Here is a 17,730-nt window from a genome sequence, read left to right as displayed (position 1 = left end):
ATGTGGCATAATAGTGTGGGGTTGGAGTTCCCCGCCTAATGGGAGACTTAAGGTACACAGGAGGGCTCCCACTGACAGCCTCTAGAGGCAAATGATTTGACGGAATTGAAGCCAGGGGACTAGGCTGTCCCTTTCGTGAAGCCCAGGTGTCAGCAGTTTCTACATGTGGTCTAAAAAAAAAATATGTTTGGTCTTTGTTCCCAGTTCCTGGCACAGAGTAACTTAAAACCCTTGGGATTTCTTGAGTGATAGATCTATCTTTTATTATTCAATCACCAAAGGCCAATGAAATAATCAGTCATGACCGTATAATGAAACCTCCATAAAAACCTCTAGACGACAGGGTTTGGAGAGCATCCGAGTTGGGGAGCACATGAAGATGCAGGGAGGGTGGTGTGCCCTGCTGGGTATGGAAGCTCTGCCTCCCTCTCCCCTCATACCTTGCCTTAAGCATCTTTTCCATTTGACTGTTCCTGAGCTGTATGTTTCATTAAAAAAAACAAAACCCAAAACCTGTATTTGTAAGTAAAGCGTTTTCCTGAGTTCTTTGAGCTCTTCTAGCAAATCAGCAAAACTGCGAGCCTCTGATTTATAGCTGGTTAGTTAGAAGTACTGGTGGCCCAAGACTTGTGACTGACATCTGAAGTGGGAGCAGTTGTGTGGGACTGAGCCCTTTAACTTGTGGAATCTGGCGCCAACACCAGGTGGGGTGTGTCAGAATTGAAGTATAGGACATCCAGTTGCTGTCAGAGAACTGAAGAATAGATTGGTATCAAAAAACATCTCAGACTACATTCTTTCTCTTGGTCTGGGTTTCTTCCTTCTCGAGTAATCCAAGTAGAAGATGCCACCCCTGGAGAGAGGATAGGGGTCTCGGCCCAGCCTGGCCGTGGGGATGTAAATGTCAGCCAGGATGACCAAACAGGGGGCCCGTGTTTGGGCTATTGTGTGTCACACCGACCTTGACCGGCCATGTGGACACAACCAGGGTGAGCTCTTGCTGACCATCAGATGCCTCATTCCCACCTGTGATGCTCAGAGAGAGACCATGAGCCATAAAAAACATCATATTGTTTTGTGATGTCACCCCTGGAATGTTCTGAGTGTTCTGGTGACCAACTTCTGCATAGGACCTACACCTGGCACCTAACATTGGTATGGCTTTTCACTTGAGATAGAAATAATAATTTTAGAAAAGGTAGTAGGTATCGGTATCTCTGCGCCACACACTTTCAGAAAGCTTTTCCATCAACTGTAATACCTGTCTTAAATTCTGTTCAGAGACTGATAAAGCATCGTATCAGATATCATCTTCACATTCTTTCAGACTCAGATTTTCATAACGTACATAATTAACAAGAGAGGATAAGTGAGTAGTAAAAAGTCCTCTGTTTTTCAGGTGAGAAGTTGAGGTCCAGAGGATGGGCTGGGAAGCAGAAATCTACTTATTTCCTCTTTTCCACAGCACTTGAGGCCAAATTTTACAAGAAAAAGAGATACCAGATCTGAAAGCCTAGAAATTCCAATCAGTGTTTTTCTACCTCAGGTAGAGATAATCACAGAAGGATGCAACCTCTCAGTTTTAGCCAGAATAGCCCTCCTCTGTCAAAACTCTAGCAGGATGTCATAGAAGGAGCAGAGTAGTCAGGGCCTCAGATTCTAGTTCTAGGTCAGCCGCCAGCCAGCTGTGTCCCTGGGGGAGGCCACTTAGTCACTCAGCGTCTTGGGTTTCTCATCCCTTGAATGAGCGGGGTGGGTTAGGTGATCTGGGAAGAGCTTCCAGCCCTACCACCTGAAGTTTCTGTGACTCTCGGAAATAAGCCAATTTTCTCAAAATTACATCTTTTGGTGCTTGCTGTTGTACAACTACTCTGGATTTATGGGGGCAGAATTAGAACTGAGACTTGCAGTCAAAAGCAGACAACTGAATCCATGAACCTAGGATGTGGGCTGAGGGGTACAGGGTCATGCGGAGGGGTCAAGAGAATGAAGGCCTGCTGTATACCAAAGACAGAGAGAGCGTAAGAGGGGTGGGCCTGGGGGGTTCAGAATGGAGGCCAATGAACGGATGACAGGCTGGGTTTCCTGGGAGAGGTCCTCCTGATTGGATTGTTCCTACTGCTGTGTCACAAAGGGGGCAGCCTTGCTTCTCCAGAGTCACCCAAGGCCCTGTTGGAAGATTATGGTGGTGCAACCAGAGGGGCTGAAATGTAGAGTGGAGGAATCCAGTGCAGAGGTAACTATCTGAAAGCTCTGTCCAGGGACGTGTAGGAACAGGATTGATCGCCAGTGGGCATCCTGGGATCTTGGAGAGCATGAAATTAGAGGACACCTGCTGCCTGGGCACATGGGCAGATGTGTCTCATGGGTATACCTGCCAAGGGGGCACAAGTCCTGCGGCAGGTTCCAGACACCCGGCAGGGTACTCTAGGCTGGCGCTTGGGGTGAAGGGGGCATCTGTAAGTTTAGATGATCTGAACTGGGCCATCACTAGAGCTGTGAGAGGGACCAGTGTGCTGACTGGACCTCCCCAAATGAGGACTTCTCTGGCGGTCCAGTGGTTAAGACTCTGCACGTCCACTGCAGGGGGCACAGGTTCGATCCCTGGTCGGGGAACTAAGATCCCGCATGCTGCATGGTGTGGCCAAACAAACAAACAAAAACAAAACAAAACAAAAAACAAGGGGAGGAAGGGAGATTGAGCCCTGATTTGATCATATGGTGGCACTGGGCCATGCAGTGCAAGGGAGAGATGGTATAGCAACGGGAACTGGGAACCCTAGGAAGCCCACTAGTAATGTCAGAGCTGGAGTTAAAGGCTTGAAGCCGGGTCAGTGCCCACTTCCTCTGCTATGCCGCAAGCTGGGCACATGCCACCTGCTTCTTCCCTTGCTCTTAAGAGATGGTGCCTCTTCTCCGCCCATCCTCACCGCCTACCGTGAGCTCCCTGCGTGTATCTGCCACATTCTGCTTCGTTTGGAGGCTGAGCCCATTCATCTGGGAAGGGGATTGCAGCAGCAGCTCTGTGTCTCCAGAAAGTACCTCTGGCCTCCCAGCTCCCAGTCATGCCTGGCGCTTCTCATTTCCATTGCACATGCCTATGGTTCGCTATTTGTTTCACCCTTAGGTCTTTGCAGGTCTTATTGATTTCCAGTTTTTCTTCCTCACATTAAACATTTGTGTTTTCTGGTCTATTTCCCTCCAACACATTAACTCGCCAGCCATCGATGTTACTTCCTGCCCAAGCTGTCTGCCCTCCTGGTTCCTTTTGTGCATAATGATTCAGTTCTCGCCAGCATTCCCATGTCCCCAGTGAGCGCTATCTGTGAGTTTCATAAAAGCACTGTTTCCTGTGAGATCATTAATGAAGGATCTATACCAGGTCAGAATGAGCTCCCACAGCACCCTCCAGGGCCCCCCTCATCCCTCGCTGTTGCCTTTTCTCAGTCCCCCTTTGTTTGGGTTTGTTTTCCACACCAGCTGTACCATCATTTCCAAAGTGTTAGGAGGAAGATTTCAGAAGATTGTGTGTTAAACAATTAGCTAAAACTACCAGATACATGACAGACGACATCTTCATCCTCTTTGCTGTTAGTTTATGATTCTATCAAAATCAGTCACACTGACCCATGAATTATCCTCTTACCTGTTCGCATTTCTTAAAACCAACATTGACTTTCTCATGGTGCTCGGAACGGAGTTAATTTAAAACTATGATAATGAGACACTCAGCCTTGTCAACCTGGTCTGAAAATTAGTGGCAGATCTGGCTTTTCCTTCCAGCGTCCTGGGCCTCTCAGCTTCACATGTTTGAAAAGTAACCCCAGATGGTTGAATGTTCTCTGACCGTAACCCTCAGTAATGCTGGCAAAGTAGGGCTTTAAAAATCTTGGTCAACAGGCTTGACGTCTGCTGGGAGCATTTGGACGTCTCTTCTGGTCTGTGGTAGCCGTACTTCTCCAGGAGTGGAGAGAACCTCAGTGCATGTCAGCTAAACTGGCTAGTCATTGTCTAGCCCTGTTGCCGAACTATTTAGATGGGAGGCCAGCAGCCCCAGAAATTCCAGCCCAGAAGGTCCCCCTCAGAGTCCTGGTCCTTAGACACCCCTTAGCATCAGAGAGAGACTTTGGTCTTATCACCTCTCCTTTGCCTTTGCCCTGCCCGCCCTTCCACTGGCTTTTCCTCCTCCACGGTCTCCACTTGCCACGCACAAGGCTGGTGATCTGACAGAAGCACATAGTTGGTGATTTCATGCATTTTCCTTCTAGGACCAAATGCATTTAAAAAGGAGATGCCATGGCTTCCTGGGTGGCTCAGTGGTTGAGAGTCTGCCTGCTAATGCAGGGGATACGGGTTCGAGCCCTGGTCTCGGAAGATCCCACATGCCACGGAGCAACTAGGCCCGTGCGCCACAACTACTGAGCCTGCGTGTCTGGAGCCTGTGCTCCGCAACGGGAGAGGCTGTGACAATGAGAGGCCCACAAAAAAAGGAGATGCCAGGGAGAAGGCCAGGCCTGATGTTAAGGACGGATTCCCAACCATAGGTGGGATTTAGGCACCGGTGAGGGAGATGTTGGTGCCCAGGGCCCTTCCTGGATCCTCAGCACTAATGCATCTTACTTAGGCCACAAGTGGGAGCACATTGCCCCTGAGGGCAGCGTCTCTTGGTCACCTTCCTAACAAAGCCAGATGCGAGGTGTGATGAGCGCCATGGCCATTTGTCTTCCCCTCCTCCATCCTTTCTCATATCCTGTTCTTTCATGAGGAAGCCCCCCTCTTCCTCTCCCACCTACTGGGTCTGCATCCACATGTGAGGGCATTTCCCACAGGTCAAGGAAGAGACCGTCCTTTCCTTCATGGGGAGACCAGGCCAGGCTTCTCTGGGGGCTTGAATCAGGCTGCTGTAGACTCTGCCTCCTAGGCTGAAGAGAACTTTCGGGGGTGTTCCAGGCGCTTTTTCTTGGCCCAGACCTCTTGGTGGGGCTCAATGACACCAAGGACAGATTAGTTTAGCCCATGAAACCAACCTAGTGACACCACTGGTTGAGGAGACCCACCAAGAAGGAGCTGGCTTCAGACATTGGCTAAGGGGGCCTGGGATGTTTTACCTCGAGGGTTTGCTTATCAGATGCTCACTTTTTGCAAAGTCCTTTTGTAAAGAAAAACATTCAGCATTTGCTAGAGTGTTTTGGGCCAGGAACGTTTAAGCTTTACTAGTAGAGCTGGCCATCTGTTTGGTCTTTTTAAAAATCTTTTGGCTCCGCGGCATGTGGGATGTTAATTCCCCGAGCAGGGATCGAACCCGCGCCCCCTGCATTGGAAGTGAGGAGTCTTAACCACTGGGCCGCCCGGGAAGCCCCTGTTTGGTCTTTATGACAGCTTACCGACCACTTTCTTAGCGTCTCACAGCACCACCAGGAACAGGGCAGAGCAGCTACATGGGGGTTCATTTTAGAGGTGACATTCAGAGAAGTTAAGCGACTTTCACAAGAGCAGTCAAAGATGGGACTTTTAAGCCCAAAGCTACTGGGAATTTAAGACTTCTAGTCTCATTGGATTATAGGTTCAAGATGGCAGTGTGGACCACCAGCATGCTTGTGTGCAGAGGACGGCTTCCTTTAGGGACTGTGTAGATGGACATGGGGAAAACCCCATGATGTAACAGCTCTGCAGTTTAAAAATGTGAATTGAAATGTGGATACGGCTTTCCTAAATAGACTAAACATATTAAGGTAAACAAAATCACCACTTTTGAGGGCCCAAAATAGTATAATGTTAACAGTTTTGTGTAGTTCAATCTGATATCTCCTCCTTACCTTTCAGTGCACTTTGGTTGATTAGTGCATTGCTAAGGACTCATCACACCACCAGTGTATGTGAAATGTGTTCTTCTAACTTCCAGGACTAGGGATGTCAAAAAAAGTAAGGGACGGGTCACTGTGCTCAGATAATTACAATTTATTCATCTGGGGACAAGATGGGACAAGACGTATGAGAATCACTGCAAAGGAATGATATCAACACACATGCAAAATAAAATATCTGGGCATTATGAAGAGCTAGAATGAGCCTGCAGTCTGGAGTCAGATATCCTGGTTTTAAACCCTTGCTGGCTATGTGATCTTTGGTGGAACCATGGTAGCTCTTTTCAGTAAGATATTACTTATGACTGTGGAAATCCGTTAGCATATCATCACATAATAGTCATTCAGTGTTACTTCCTTTTCCTTGCTCTATACAATCGAAGGAAATGCTAAGCAACTTCTCTTCTGAATTCACAGTAACCATTCTTGCATGTCTGTAGCTCTCTATAAACAAAGAAGATGTCACATATTCTCCTTTTATTTTTGAACTCTACAACAAAGCGTCTGAAATAAATAGGGCAGATGTTAGTAAAACTGCTGTGGATGGTTGCACAGGTTGTGCACTGCAACACCAGTTGTGAATGGCACCCTCTAGAGCTGGGCATTGTATAGCCTGCACGAACATAGGGGGTGGCTCTGAATCATGCTAGCATCCACATTTTCTAGATATGGAAACTGAGGCAGAGAAATTAAGTGATTTTGTAAAGGCTATGCGCTCATACAGCACAGACCCAGGACCCTTTTCAGTGTTACGATGTCCAGTCCCCTGTTCCCCATACTGTGGTGCCAGAATTAATGCTTGCTGCACGTCAACCTCCCTCACTTACCCCAAGAAATAATGGTTGCTATGCACTGATTTTCAAATTGATTGGAAGTTCCCTGAGAACAGACGCCAAGTTAATGTTAGTTGATTCATTGACATAAATGTGATTTGGTGCAAGAATGTTTAGAGTGGGAATAGATTAGGGTGAGAAGTTTTCACAAGGCCAAGAAAGAGGTTTCCTTGGAGGACTAATAAGTCCAGCTAGGTCTGATTGGAATCAGGGAAATATGGGAAAGAAAGAATTTGTCTTGCCTCAATCCCTTCCCAAAGTTTAAGCACGATTCTTGATGTATCTGAAATCGTGTATATTTAGTATTTCCCCTTAGATGGTCTCATTTTCAGAAAAAGAAAAGATGCTGCTCTACGTTAGCTTCATCTAAATCCTATCCACAGGATTGTGGGTTTGATAAAATAGGTATATTTTCCCAATACCCATTAAAATAAATATATAACTATTAAAATGTTTACAGTATTTAAGTGTTTTATCTAAGAAACTAGGCCATGAGGCAGTGCTGGACTTGGCCACCTTCTGGGTCCTGTCTGGGGATAAGAGGAAGGATAGAAGGACTTAGTCATAAGAGGAGCGTTTGGTCTCTTGGTTAAGGAGGTAAAGGAGACCTATCAGTCCATCAGTATTTTCCGGATTAGGTGCGTGGGCACGGAACAGAGACAGCACAGGACTTGCTTGGAAGGTGTTGGTCATTTAAGGGAGGGGACACGATGTCAGCTAGGTTGATAAAAGAGGACTGCTGGGGCCATAGTGATGCCAGTTTGTAAACATGGATCCCTTCGACCAGAGGAAGTTAGACAAGAGGATATTAGAGATAATGCTACTGACCTTTCATTATACAGAAGTGGAAACCAAGGTCAGAGGGTTAGAGGATGTAACCGAGGTCACCCAATGGCATGCGTAAGGACAAGGGCCCAAATACCCAAATTGTCTCTATAGCTAGGGATCCGCCACCCACATGTTAAGTTTTTATTTAGTGCCTTTATGTTGAGGGGATAGTTGAAAGTCCCTTGGGTACCCAGTTCAGGATATGGATATAAAATAAAGGCAGCTGACTGAGTAGGGTGATTTAAAGGCCATCAAGGATACTATGAACAGGTATAAAGCACCAGAGGTTTCTCTTTGGTTGTTCACCTGGATCAGGGAGACTATCTTTCTGATAGAAATCAATCATAAAAAAGAAATGAGAGGGCTTCCCTGGTGGCGCAGTGGTTGAGAGTCCGCCTGCCAATACAGGGGATGCGGGTTCGTGCCCCAGTCCGGGAAGATCCCACATGCCGCCGAGCGGCTGGGCCTGTGAGCCATGACCGCTGAGCCTGCACGTCCTGAGCCTGTGTTCCGCAACGGGAGAGGCCAGAACAGTGAGAGGTCCGTGTACCGCAAAAAAAAAAAAAAAAAAAACAAAGAAATGAGAGAGTTGGGGAAATCTGAATCAGTATTTGTTGATATTAAGGAATCATTGTTAAATTTTAAAGGGAAGATAATGGTATTGTGGTTTTGTTAAAAAAATACGCATTGATGTATTTATGGATAAAACAGCACAGTGGGGCTTCCCTGGTGGCGCGGTGGTTGGGAGTCCGCCTGCCGATGCAGGGGACATGGGTTCGTGCCCCGGTCCGGGAAGATCCCACATGCCGCGGAGCGGCTGGGCCCGTGAGCCATGGTCGCTGAGCCTGCGCGTCCGGAGCCCGTGCTCCACAACGGGAGAGGCCGCAGCGGTGAGAGGCCCCCGTATGGCAAAAAACAAACAAAAAATAATAATAATAAAAAAAACAGCACAGTGTCTATACTTTGCTTTGAAATAACCCAGCGGCAGGGGAGTGGTTCTGGAATTGGATGAAGGTATAGATGAATCAGGTGTGGCCTTGATTTGGTAACTGCCGAAGCTGGGTACATGGAAATTTATTAGACTATCATCTCTCTTTTTGTGTATGTTTGAAATTTTCCATAATAGAAAGTCCCCAAGTAGTGAAAGTCCTTTGCTTAATTCTTGGAGATTTCCTACATGTGTGCTTCACATACGTAAGTTCAGGGAGCCAGAACTGGATTTGTGACTTACTGAGTGAACTGGTGCTGGTTATTTAACTTCTCTGAGTTTTAGTTTCTCCATCTGTAAAATGGGAATAATAACACCTTATTAAATCAGTGTTGTGAAGATTAAATGAATTCAGTAGCGCAAAACTTCTTCCCTTTCTTTCTCTTGATGGGTATACCCATCATGGATTAAAACTACATTTTCCATAGTAACATCTTCAAGAGCAGGATATTACTGCTGAGACGGATTCCTGTAGTGCTTCATCCTTGGAGGATGAAGAGGACCTCTCAAGATTTACTCCTTATTGACCTTGGCTAATCTTCCCAGTCTGGGATCAAAGCACCTTAAATGTATAAGGAAACGGTCTGGGCTCTTCACAATGGGGTTCATTCTGATCACAGGTTCAGTCACAAGAGCCATTGTGCTTCTCCCATTGAGAAGGATGATAACCATGGAGGCTGGATTTATTTAAAATGAATAAGGTTCTGATTGCAGAATGTCCCTGCGCCTTTGCTCTCTGGAAGACTAAGCACAACCTTACGAAGTTAATGACGTGCTTATTGGAAAGTTAATAGCATAGAATCATGCCTTCTATTTATCTAGCTCTTTGGGTCTTAAAGAATTCTAACCAACTTTATACGCTGTACAAATTATGTATCTCTATATGCCTATATATATAATGTGAATAACCTGACTTGTTTTCTATCTTCTCTATCTGTACAATTTTGAAAATAACCTAAGAAACGAGAAATTAATATTTGGAGAGCCTTGCAGTGCACTTGGATGAAATGCTTTTGGTGTATTTAGAAGCAGCTCTCATGATCTTATTTTTATTTAAATTCATGGCTGCAATTGTTACCTCTTCTCCAGGATGCATCCCACTTGTTCACTGCTTTTTGAATTCATCTCAGAATTCCTCCATTAGTGAAACCTCCTTTTCTTGGTAACAATACCTTACATTTACATTTCTTACATTTCTGTGGCACCTGGCAGTTTTAAAAACACTTTTGCATTCATTATCTCATTTAATCCTCACAACGGTGTTGTGAACTAAGCAGGGCACGTGTTATTATTTCCAGTTGACAGGTACAGTTTGCTGACTTTCAGTGTTGGAAGGTGGTGCCTTTAAGGTCACAGAGTCTGACTCTCTTTCGTACTAGTGAAAATCTGGGTCTCAGAGAGGGTGAGAGCTCTCTAGTTCCACGCTGCCCATCAGCAACAGAACCGGGATGAGCATCTGTGTGACCCCAGTCTTGACCCCTTGGCCTTCAGCCCTGGTGTAACCCTCACCTGAGCAAACTGCATTCTACCTGGCTCAGAGCAGTTCTGACCACCGGAAGCCAGAATCACCTGAGGGAGCTGGTTAGAAATACAGATGGATGAGTGAATGAGTGAATGAGTCTTGTAAGTAAAGGCTCCAAAATGTGCATTTAAAACGCACTCAGCTTATCTTCTATATTGAGGAGTGTGGCAGTGGTTTGTTGGGTTTAAGCTCTGTGGCTCCGATCCTCTTTTTATGTGGTGGTTTCGAGGTGCGTGGCCACCATCATGAATTCCTCTGTATGCATTCCCTGGTATCCTTTGATGTCTTCACTGCCACACGTTGAACTCCCATTGCTCAGTGATATGTCTGTGATGGTGCCCTTCCTTTCCAGAATTATCAGCTGGACTCTGTTTTAAGCCTAGCACCATGTTGGCTGGTGTTAAAGGGGCTGTGGCACTTACCAGTAGCACTGCCATTTGGGACAGTGTGAGTGGCTGTTGGGTGATGCCAATTGTGGATACACATCTGCAGCTCCGGTGGCTGGAGAACAGTGTTTATTCTTCCTCTAGGGTGACAGAAGTGTGCGAGAACCCGTGCTTAGTGCTTTCACACATGACCTCTTTTATCCTAAAATATTTCTATGAGGCAAGGCAGTAGGTGCAGTTACCCCAATTTGAAAGCGTGGTAACTAAAGCTCACATAATTTGTCCATGTTCTTGTAACTAATCAAATAATGGGGCGAGGACTCAAACAGTTGGTTGATTCCAATATCAATGCCTTTATCCTCCATGATATATTCTTTTTTTTTTTTTTTTTTTTTTTGCGGTACATGGGCCTCTCACTGTTGTGGCCTCTCCCGTTGCGGAGCACAGGCTCTGGACGCGCAGGCTCAGCGGCCATGGCTCACGGGCCCAGCCACTCTGCGGCATGTGGGATCTTCCCGGCCCGGGGCACGAACCCACGTCCCCTGCATCGGCAGGCGGACTCTCAACCACTGTGCCACCAGGGAAGCCCCATGATATATTCTTGATTCTCATTATTCATGGATTCCATATTTGTGAATCTGCCTAAATTTTTTTCACTAAAATTAGTTTGCAGCCCCAAAATCAATACTTGTCTCACTTTCATGATTATTCATAGACATGCACAGAATGATGAAAAATTTGAGTTACCTGATGCACACATTTCCAGTTGGAGGTGCCTTCTTGTTTCAGCTCTCAGACTGTAAAAGTGTCCGTTTCACAGTTTATTTAGTGTCACTGTTTTCACACTCTTGTGCTTTTTGTTGGTGTTTCTCTGTCTAAAATGGCCCTCAAGCATAGCGCTGCAGTGCTGTCTAGTCGTCTTAAGCACCAGAAAGCAGTGATGTGATGTGCCTTACAGAGAAAACACCTGCTAGGTAAGCTTCCTTCCCGCATGAGTCACAGTGCTGTTGACCGCAAGTTCAATGTAATGAATCAAAAGTACATTTAAAATAAGGTGTCTTTCAACAGCAGACAAAGTTATTTATTGATTGGATGAGGAAAATGTGACCAGAGGCTAGCAGGAACCTAACGCCGTGCGTCTCTTTGGAGCAATGGTACAGTAGTCGCGAATTGTGTGTTCGCGGGACTTTATAGAACCGCGAATAAGGAGGACCGATGTCATTTCCTCGCGAGGAACCCAAGAGACCAAGGACAAAAGCGCCCTCTGTGGCCAGTCCAGACCTCCAGACTGGGTTTCTTGTGGGGTCTCCCGGCCTCTCATGTGGTCAGCCAGCCTCGGGTGCGTCAGCTCCTTCGCTAACTCTGGGCTTCCCTGTTCTCTCCCGCAGAGGGGTACAGCCGAGCTCTTCCTGAGGCTCCACAACTTGTACCCCACCCCGCGCTGGGCCAGGCAGGACCTCCCTGCCCAGGCTGAGCCGCCGGGCGGTCAGCCAGCACTCCTACCTGCCGAACCGCTTCCCCTCCGTGCCCCTGGACCCCATGGAAAGCCCCACCTCCCAGGTGGACCTGGAGCTGGACTACAACCCTCCCCGCGTGCAGCTCAGCGACGAGACGTTCGTCTTCCAGGACGGGCGGTGGGTGAGTGAGAACTGTCGCCTGCAGTCCCCCTACTTCTCCCCGTCCTCGTCCTTCCACCACAAGCTGCACCACAAGCGGCTGGCCAAGGAGTGCCTGCGGCAGGAGGAGAACAAGTCCCTGCACGCGGAGAACCAGTCCCTGCGCGTGGAGAACCAGTCCCTGCGCACGGAGAACCAGTCCCTGCGCGCCGAGAACCAGTCCCTGCGCGCGGAGAACCAGTTCTTGCGCGCGGAAAACCGCACGCTCCGCGAGGAAAGCAAGATCCTGCAGGTCCTATGGGAGGTGCACCAGGCCGCGCTGGGCCGCGAGGACGGCCGGGCCTCCTCGCCACTGCTGCACAAGGACAACGCCTCGTCCCTGGAGGCGGCGAAGAAGGACCCGGACCTGCAGGTGCACGGCGGCCGGGAGAGCAGCACCCTGCAGCTCCTCCGGGAGGAGAACCGGGCCCTGCAGCAGCTGCTGGAGCAGAGAAAGGCCTACTGGGCCCAGCCGGACGAGAAGGCGGCCTCGACCGAGATCAAACCGGTCCCCTCGCCCCATGAGGCACCCCATGGGCTGCTGCCGGACCAGGGCGTGGGCCTCTCCTCCCCCTTCGAGGAGCCCAAGGGCCCCCAGGCCCCGCAGGAGGACTCCAAGACGCTCCGGACCCTGCACGAGATGCTCAGCAACCTGTCAGGGCAGCCCAGGGAGGAGGTGGGCAAGGCGGGCCCGGGCCTGCCCGACGGCGGCCAGTCCCTGGAGCTGCTGCGGGAGATGAGCCAGGCGCTGCAGGCGCTGCAGAAGGAGAACAAGACCCTGCAGGCCCTCCGCGAGGAGAACCGGCTCCTGCAGGAGGAGAACCGGGCGCTGCACGTGCTGCGCGAGGAGCACCGCATTTTCCAGGAGAGCAAGGCGCTGTGGGAGAACAACAAGCTGAAGCTCCAGCAGAAGCTGGTCATCGACACGGTGACCGAGGTCACCGCCCGGATGGAGCTGCTCATCGAGGAGCTGTACGCCTTCATCCCGACCAAGAACAAAGACCCCAAGAAGCCCAGCAGGGTCTGAGGCTCCCCGTCCGAGCCGCACCGAAGCCCAGAGCTGGGCCACCAAACGGCATCGCCCGCCTTCCCGTGGTCGCTTCGCCCGCCTCCACCAGCTGGTGCCCGTGCAAGAGCAGAACGAGTGGCCTGGTCAACTCAGAGAAGCAATAAAGATGTGAGAAGGCGAGGGCCGCTAATCGCGCGTGCTGCTCTGCTTTCTTTCTCGTTTTTCTTTCTTTTGAGCACTTGCGGGCTCACGGCAAAATGGAGCAGAAAGTACAGAGATGTACCACGTACCCTCTACCCCACACACCAACCCGCAGCCTCCCCGTTATCAACATCATCCGCCAGAGGGCGCACTTGTTACAACTGATGAACCTGCACTGACACATCATTATCACCCAAAACCACGGTTCACATTAGGGTTCACTCTGGGTGGGTTCATTCTATGGGATGGAACAGAGTATATACAGAGTATATTCACGGCCCTAGAACTCCTTTGTGCTCTGCTTGTTCATCCTTCCCTGCCTCCCACCCCCGGCAACCACTGATCTTTTTACTATCCCCATGGTTTTGCCTTTTCTAGAGTGTCATATGGTTGGAATCATACAGTAGGCAGGCTTTTCAGCAGCAGGCGTTTCAGTCTCCTCCGTGTCTTTTCATGGCTTGATAGCTCGTTTCTTTTTAATGCTGAATGCTGTTCCCTTGTCTGAATTTACTGCAGTGTGTTTATCCATTCACCTACCGAAGGACTTCTCGGCTGCTTCCAAGTTTTGGCAGTTACGAATCTGGCTTCCTTTTCTTCTTTTTCCTCTTGTCTCTTCCTTACCTCAGCCTTCATTATCATCTGCTTTTCATTTCCTCCCTTTTTCCTTCCTTGTTTTCCTCCCCTTTCTCCTGTCCTCCTTGCTCTCTCATCATCTGATGAGGTCATAGTGTGGAGGAGAGGATGCGGGAGTAGAGCCCACTCAAGGCCAGAACTTTTCACCTGGGCTGCTGGCGACACTGGGCTGGAAAGCTCTGTCTAGGGCTGTCCCGTGTGTTGTAGGATGTTTAGTAGAATCCCTGGCCTTTGCACTAGATGCCAGGAACAGCCACCTGCCCCCCAGCTGTGACAAGCAAGTGTTTCCAGGCTTTGTCAAATGGCCCCCGGGGGTGGGAGGTTAAACCCCTGCCCCACTCCCAACACTGCTCTCAGAGAATCTTCCTGGAAACAACAGCCCTTGAAATGCTCTGAGAAAGTGAAGGTTTCCACGAGGGGAAGACAATCCTTTCGGGCAGATTCATGATCACACTCCAGCTTAAAGGGTCTGAGAGGTCCTGCGATGAAGAAAACCGCTTATCTTCGGTGAACCCAGAATTGGCCAATTTTATCTGATCTTGAAATCTCTTTAAGTTTTTTCTTTGAAATCTCTGTTTATGTGACTCTGCTGGTCACCCAGTTTGGGAAGGGGTGCCCTGTGCACTCCCGATGCCTAGACTTGCCTTCCTGTCCAGTAGAGGCTCAAGACTGGGTGTCCTGGGCCCCAATTCCCATTTCAAAGGCGGACATACTTTAGAACCAAGAGGTTGAAAGGTAACCTCAGGGGACTGCAGGAGGGAGGTGGACAGAGGTTCCCCAAAGTTCGCTGTGGAGTAGAGTCACCTCACGGTCTTTGAAAAATACTGATGCCTGGACTCCACCCCTAGACGTTCTGACTTATGTGGTCTTGGGTAGGACTGGACATCGGGAGGGTTAAAAGCTCTCTAGGTGGTTCCAGTATGCAGCACAGCTGAGGAATCACCATGGTAAGGTGAGCTAAGACACCTGATTCTCAGTAGAATGTCCCGTTCTCTAGTCATGGGTATAAGTGAGTAGGTGCATGTGAGGGAAAAGAGTTTACTCACTTTGCTGATGGAAAACTAATTGTGACGGATGTGAGCTTGAGACTGGAAGGTCCTTACTCCTAACCCATCGTTCACGCTGGCTCGATTTCTGAGCTGTGAGCAAATTCCAGAAGGTGAGCCAGAGGCAGCAGCCCACACCTGCAGAGCTCTTCGCCCATCACTTTTCACTTGATGTGACCCCTGTGACCCTCGGCACCTGCACGGTAGGCATTTATCGTTCCTCACAGGGCTCTGACGCTACCATGCCACGTGATTTGCCAGAGGCTATAGCCAGCTAGGAAGAGCCGAACTGGGGCTTCAGCACAGACCTAATGGTGGTGGATCTCAGACTCCTATTAGATCACACTGCCAAGTAAACCTGGGCTCCAGAAAATGAAGTTTAACAATGGTGTTGGTGCCTGTTTTCCAGATTGAGGAACTCGAGTCTTATCCAGAATAGCATCAGAAATTCCAAATGAGGGAGAACAGAGTATTTCCTCTCTCCGGGCAGTGACAACATATCTAATCGTACACAAGGGTGGAAGGTGACTCATGGGCATGCAGAGGCCACGTCATTTATTCCCCTGTTGCCACCAAAATCTGATGAATAGGAAGTTGTTGCTCATGGGCCTCTGGCCCTTTGCAGTTTTTCCCTTCTGAACTTGGTAAATGCATCAACTGGTCCCTGGTGCCAAAGAGGTTGGGGACCACTGCCATACTTCGTTTAAGTCAATGTACTAACCCCAGGGTGTAGGGCTTTTTTCATTTTCGTTGCTTGATGAAACCAAATAGATTTCTGTGATGCTAGACAACTGGAAGGCACGCTGTCACCGTGTTTGTGTTACGAATATTTAACTTGGAGTAAGCTATCTAACAGCAGTCGGAGGGTTTCTTGCAAGCTGAGGGAGCTTGGAGGACTTAATACTATTTAACACTGTGAACTTTCTCTGTCACGCAGGATCTAAATGGGTGAAAAATTAGCAAGACCAACCATAAAATGTTATTTTTATGGAGTGGGGGAGCTTTACTTCAAAACAATGTTTCATTGTGTAGTGCACTCTGTCACAGATTAGCTAACATCCAGCGGCAGCTCACCTCTTGGAGAACAGAGTGAAATTCCATTCTTCGTGGAGAGCTTCCTTTAAGCATCTCTGCTCCCTCTCTCATGTGGCCCTTAGCTTGGCTGGCTGGCACTCTTGGTTGTTGGAATCAACTATAATCCTCCTACTGAACTGCCTGAGTCCTGGCTGTCGGCCTATTTTGTGCTTGTAAATTGAGGGTCAGGTCAAATAGGGAACACTCACAACCTTAAACTAGTATTTAGTTCATGGAAACTAAAGAATTAGAACGAATTTTTTCAATAGGAAAGTCATCTGTGCAAGACTAATCCTTCGGCCGTAGGAATCAGAATCAAAACAATTGTGGAGAAAATCTGGTAGGCTTTTGTACGCTCAGATTCTGTTCTTGAACTCTTCCCTTTCCTAATGACTTTTCATAAAGTGGAGTGACCTCCACCTGCCTGTGGGGAATGCTTGCAGGAGCCAAGTGGTAGGTCGGGCAGCATGGGAAGCATCTGGGAGCTGGGCGCGTTGGGGTAAGGTGTCTGATGGAGGAAGTTGGAGAGCCTTGTCAATAACCATCATTAGGGGCTTCCCTGGTGGCGCAGTGGTTGAGAGTCTGCCTGCCGATGCAGGGGACACGGGTTCGTGCCCCGGTCCGAGAGGATCCCACATGCCGCGGAGCGGCTGGGCCCGTGAGCCATGGCCGCTGAGCCTGCGCGTCCGGAGTCTGTGCTCCGCAACGGGAGAGGCCACAACAGTGAGAGGCCCGCGTACGGCAAAAAAAAAAAAAAAAAAAAAAAGAAAGAACCATCATTATATTGTCCCCTGAGTTGAATTTCTGAATCATCAGATGCGAAATGGCTTCCACCGAGAAACCAGTCAATGTTAGAATACTCTGGAAATGCCAAGAGCAGCTACTGGAAACTGCATTCTTTCTGTTCATAACATTGAGTCCCTGAGTTCTTTGCAGCACGTTTGTGCTTGGAGCTGCCCACTGCCCTCCTCATTCACATGCAAGTCGTCATCTTCAGCTTGAGCTCTTGTCAGTGTCTCTGGGTAAACAGTTCTTTCCAGATTCCTTACCCTCTTTGTTCATTCAAACAGTGGCCTTTGTGACCAAAAACAAAGTTAGGAGCAGGTGACAGATTATTTTTAATGCTGTCAAGACACGTGGCTGTTTCATTTATGACATGCTCTCCCTCCAAGCCCGCCTTTATTCTTTGCAAATAGGGTGATTCAGAGCTCTCCATCAGGAACCCTTGCACCAGGGGGAGACTAAGTCCTAAACCCTTTTCAGAAATCGGTCAGTTGTCGCTCCGTAAACACTGTGAGGGATGGAACAGAACTTCCTGGTTGTCAGTTACTTTTCGTGGACCTATGGTCAGGTTGTCCTCACCTTTTCCCTTTCCTTCACTCATTCAGCCAGTTGTCAGGTCCTGCTGATGTTGCCTCCTAAATAGCCCTTGAATCCTACCTCTCTCTGTTCCCATGGGTGTAACCCTAGTCTCGGCCACCGTCATCTCCTGGGTGACTGCTCCAAGTCTGAGTTTATCTCCATATGGCCAAGGTTACTTTCAGCCCATTCTTCATGTTGCAGCCAGACTGGTTTTGTTATATATGTGAACGTTATATTATTTCCTTATTTAAAATTCATCGCTAGCTTTCCACGGTCTTTAGGGTACAATAAAACTTTACTGTGGGTCTCTGGCTTAAGTGTGGATGCTA

At 48.5% G+C, this 17,730-nt stretch overlaps 1 protein-coding gene across 1 annotated transcript; it reads left to right on the top strand.

Annotated features, from left to right (window-relative positions):
- Positions 1-1,080: 1,080 nt before the first annotated feature.
- Positions 1,081-13,103, top strand: CBY2 (chibby family member 2; the record flags this gene model as incomplete). Its single annotated transcript, XM_079903002.1, is given in 3 exon segments — positions 1,081-1,155; positions 11,810-11,875; positions 11,877-13,103. Coding segments are annotated over 3 exon segments (1,368 nt in total).
- Positions 13,104-17,730: the final 4,627 nt, after the last annotated feature.

The sequence above is a fragment of the Stenella coeruleoalba genome, assembly GCF_951394435.1.
Source record: "Stenella coeruleoalba genome assembly, chromosome: 18".
NCBI lineage: Eukaryota > Metazoa > Chordata > Mammalia > Artiodactyla > Delphinidae > Stenella > Stenella coeruleoalba.
Note: the sequence above shows the minus strand (reverse complement) of the source record. Positions and strands in the feature narration are given on the sequence as shown.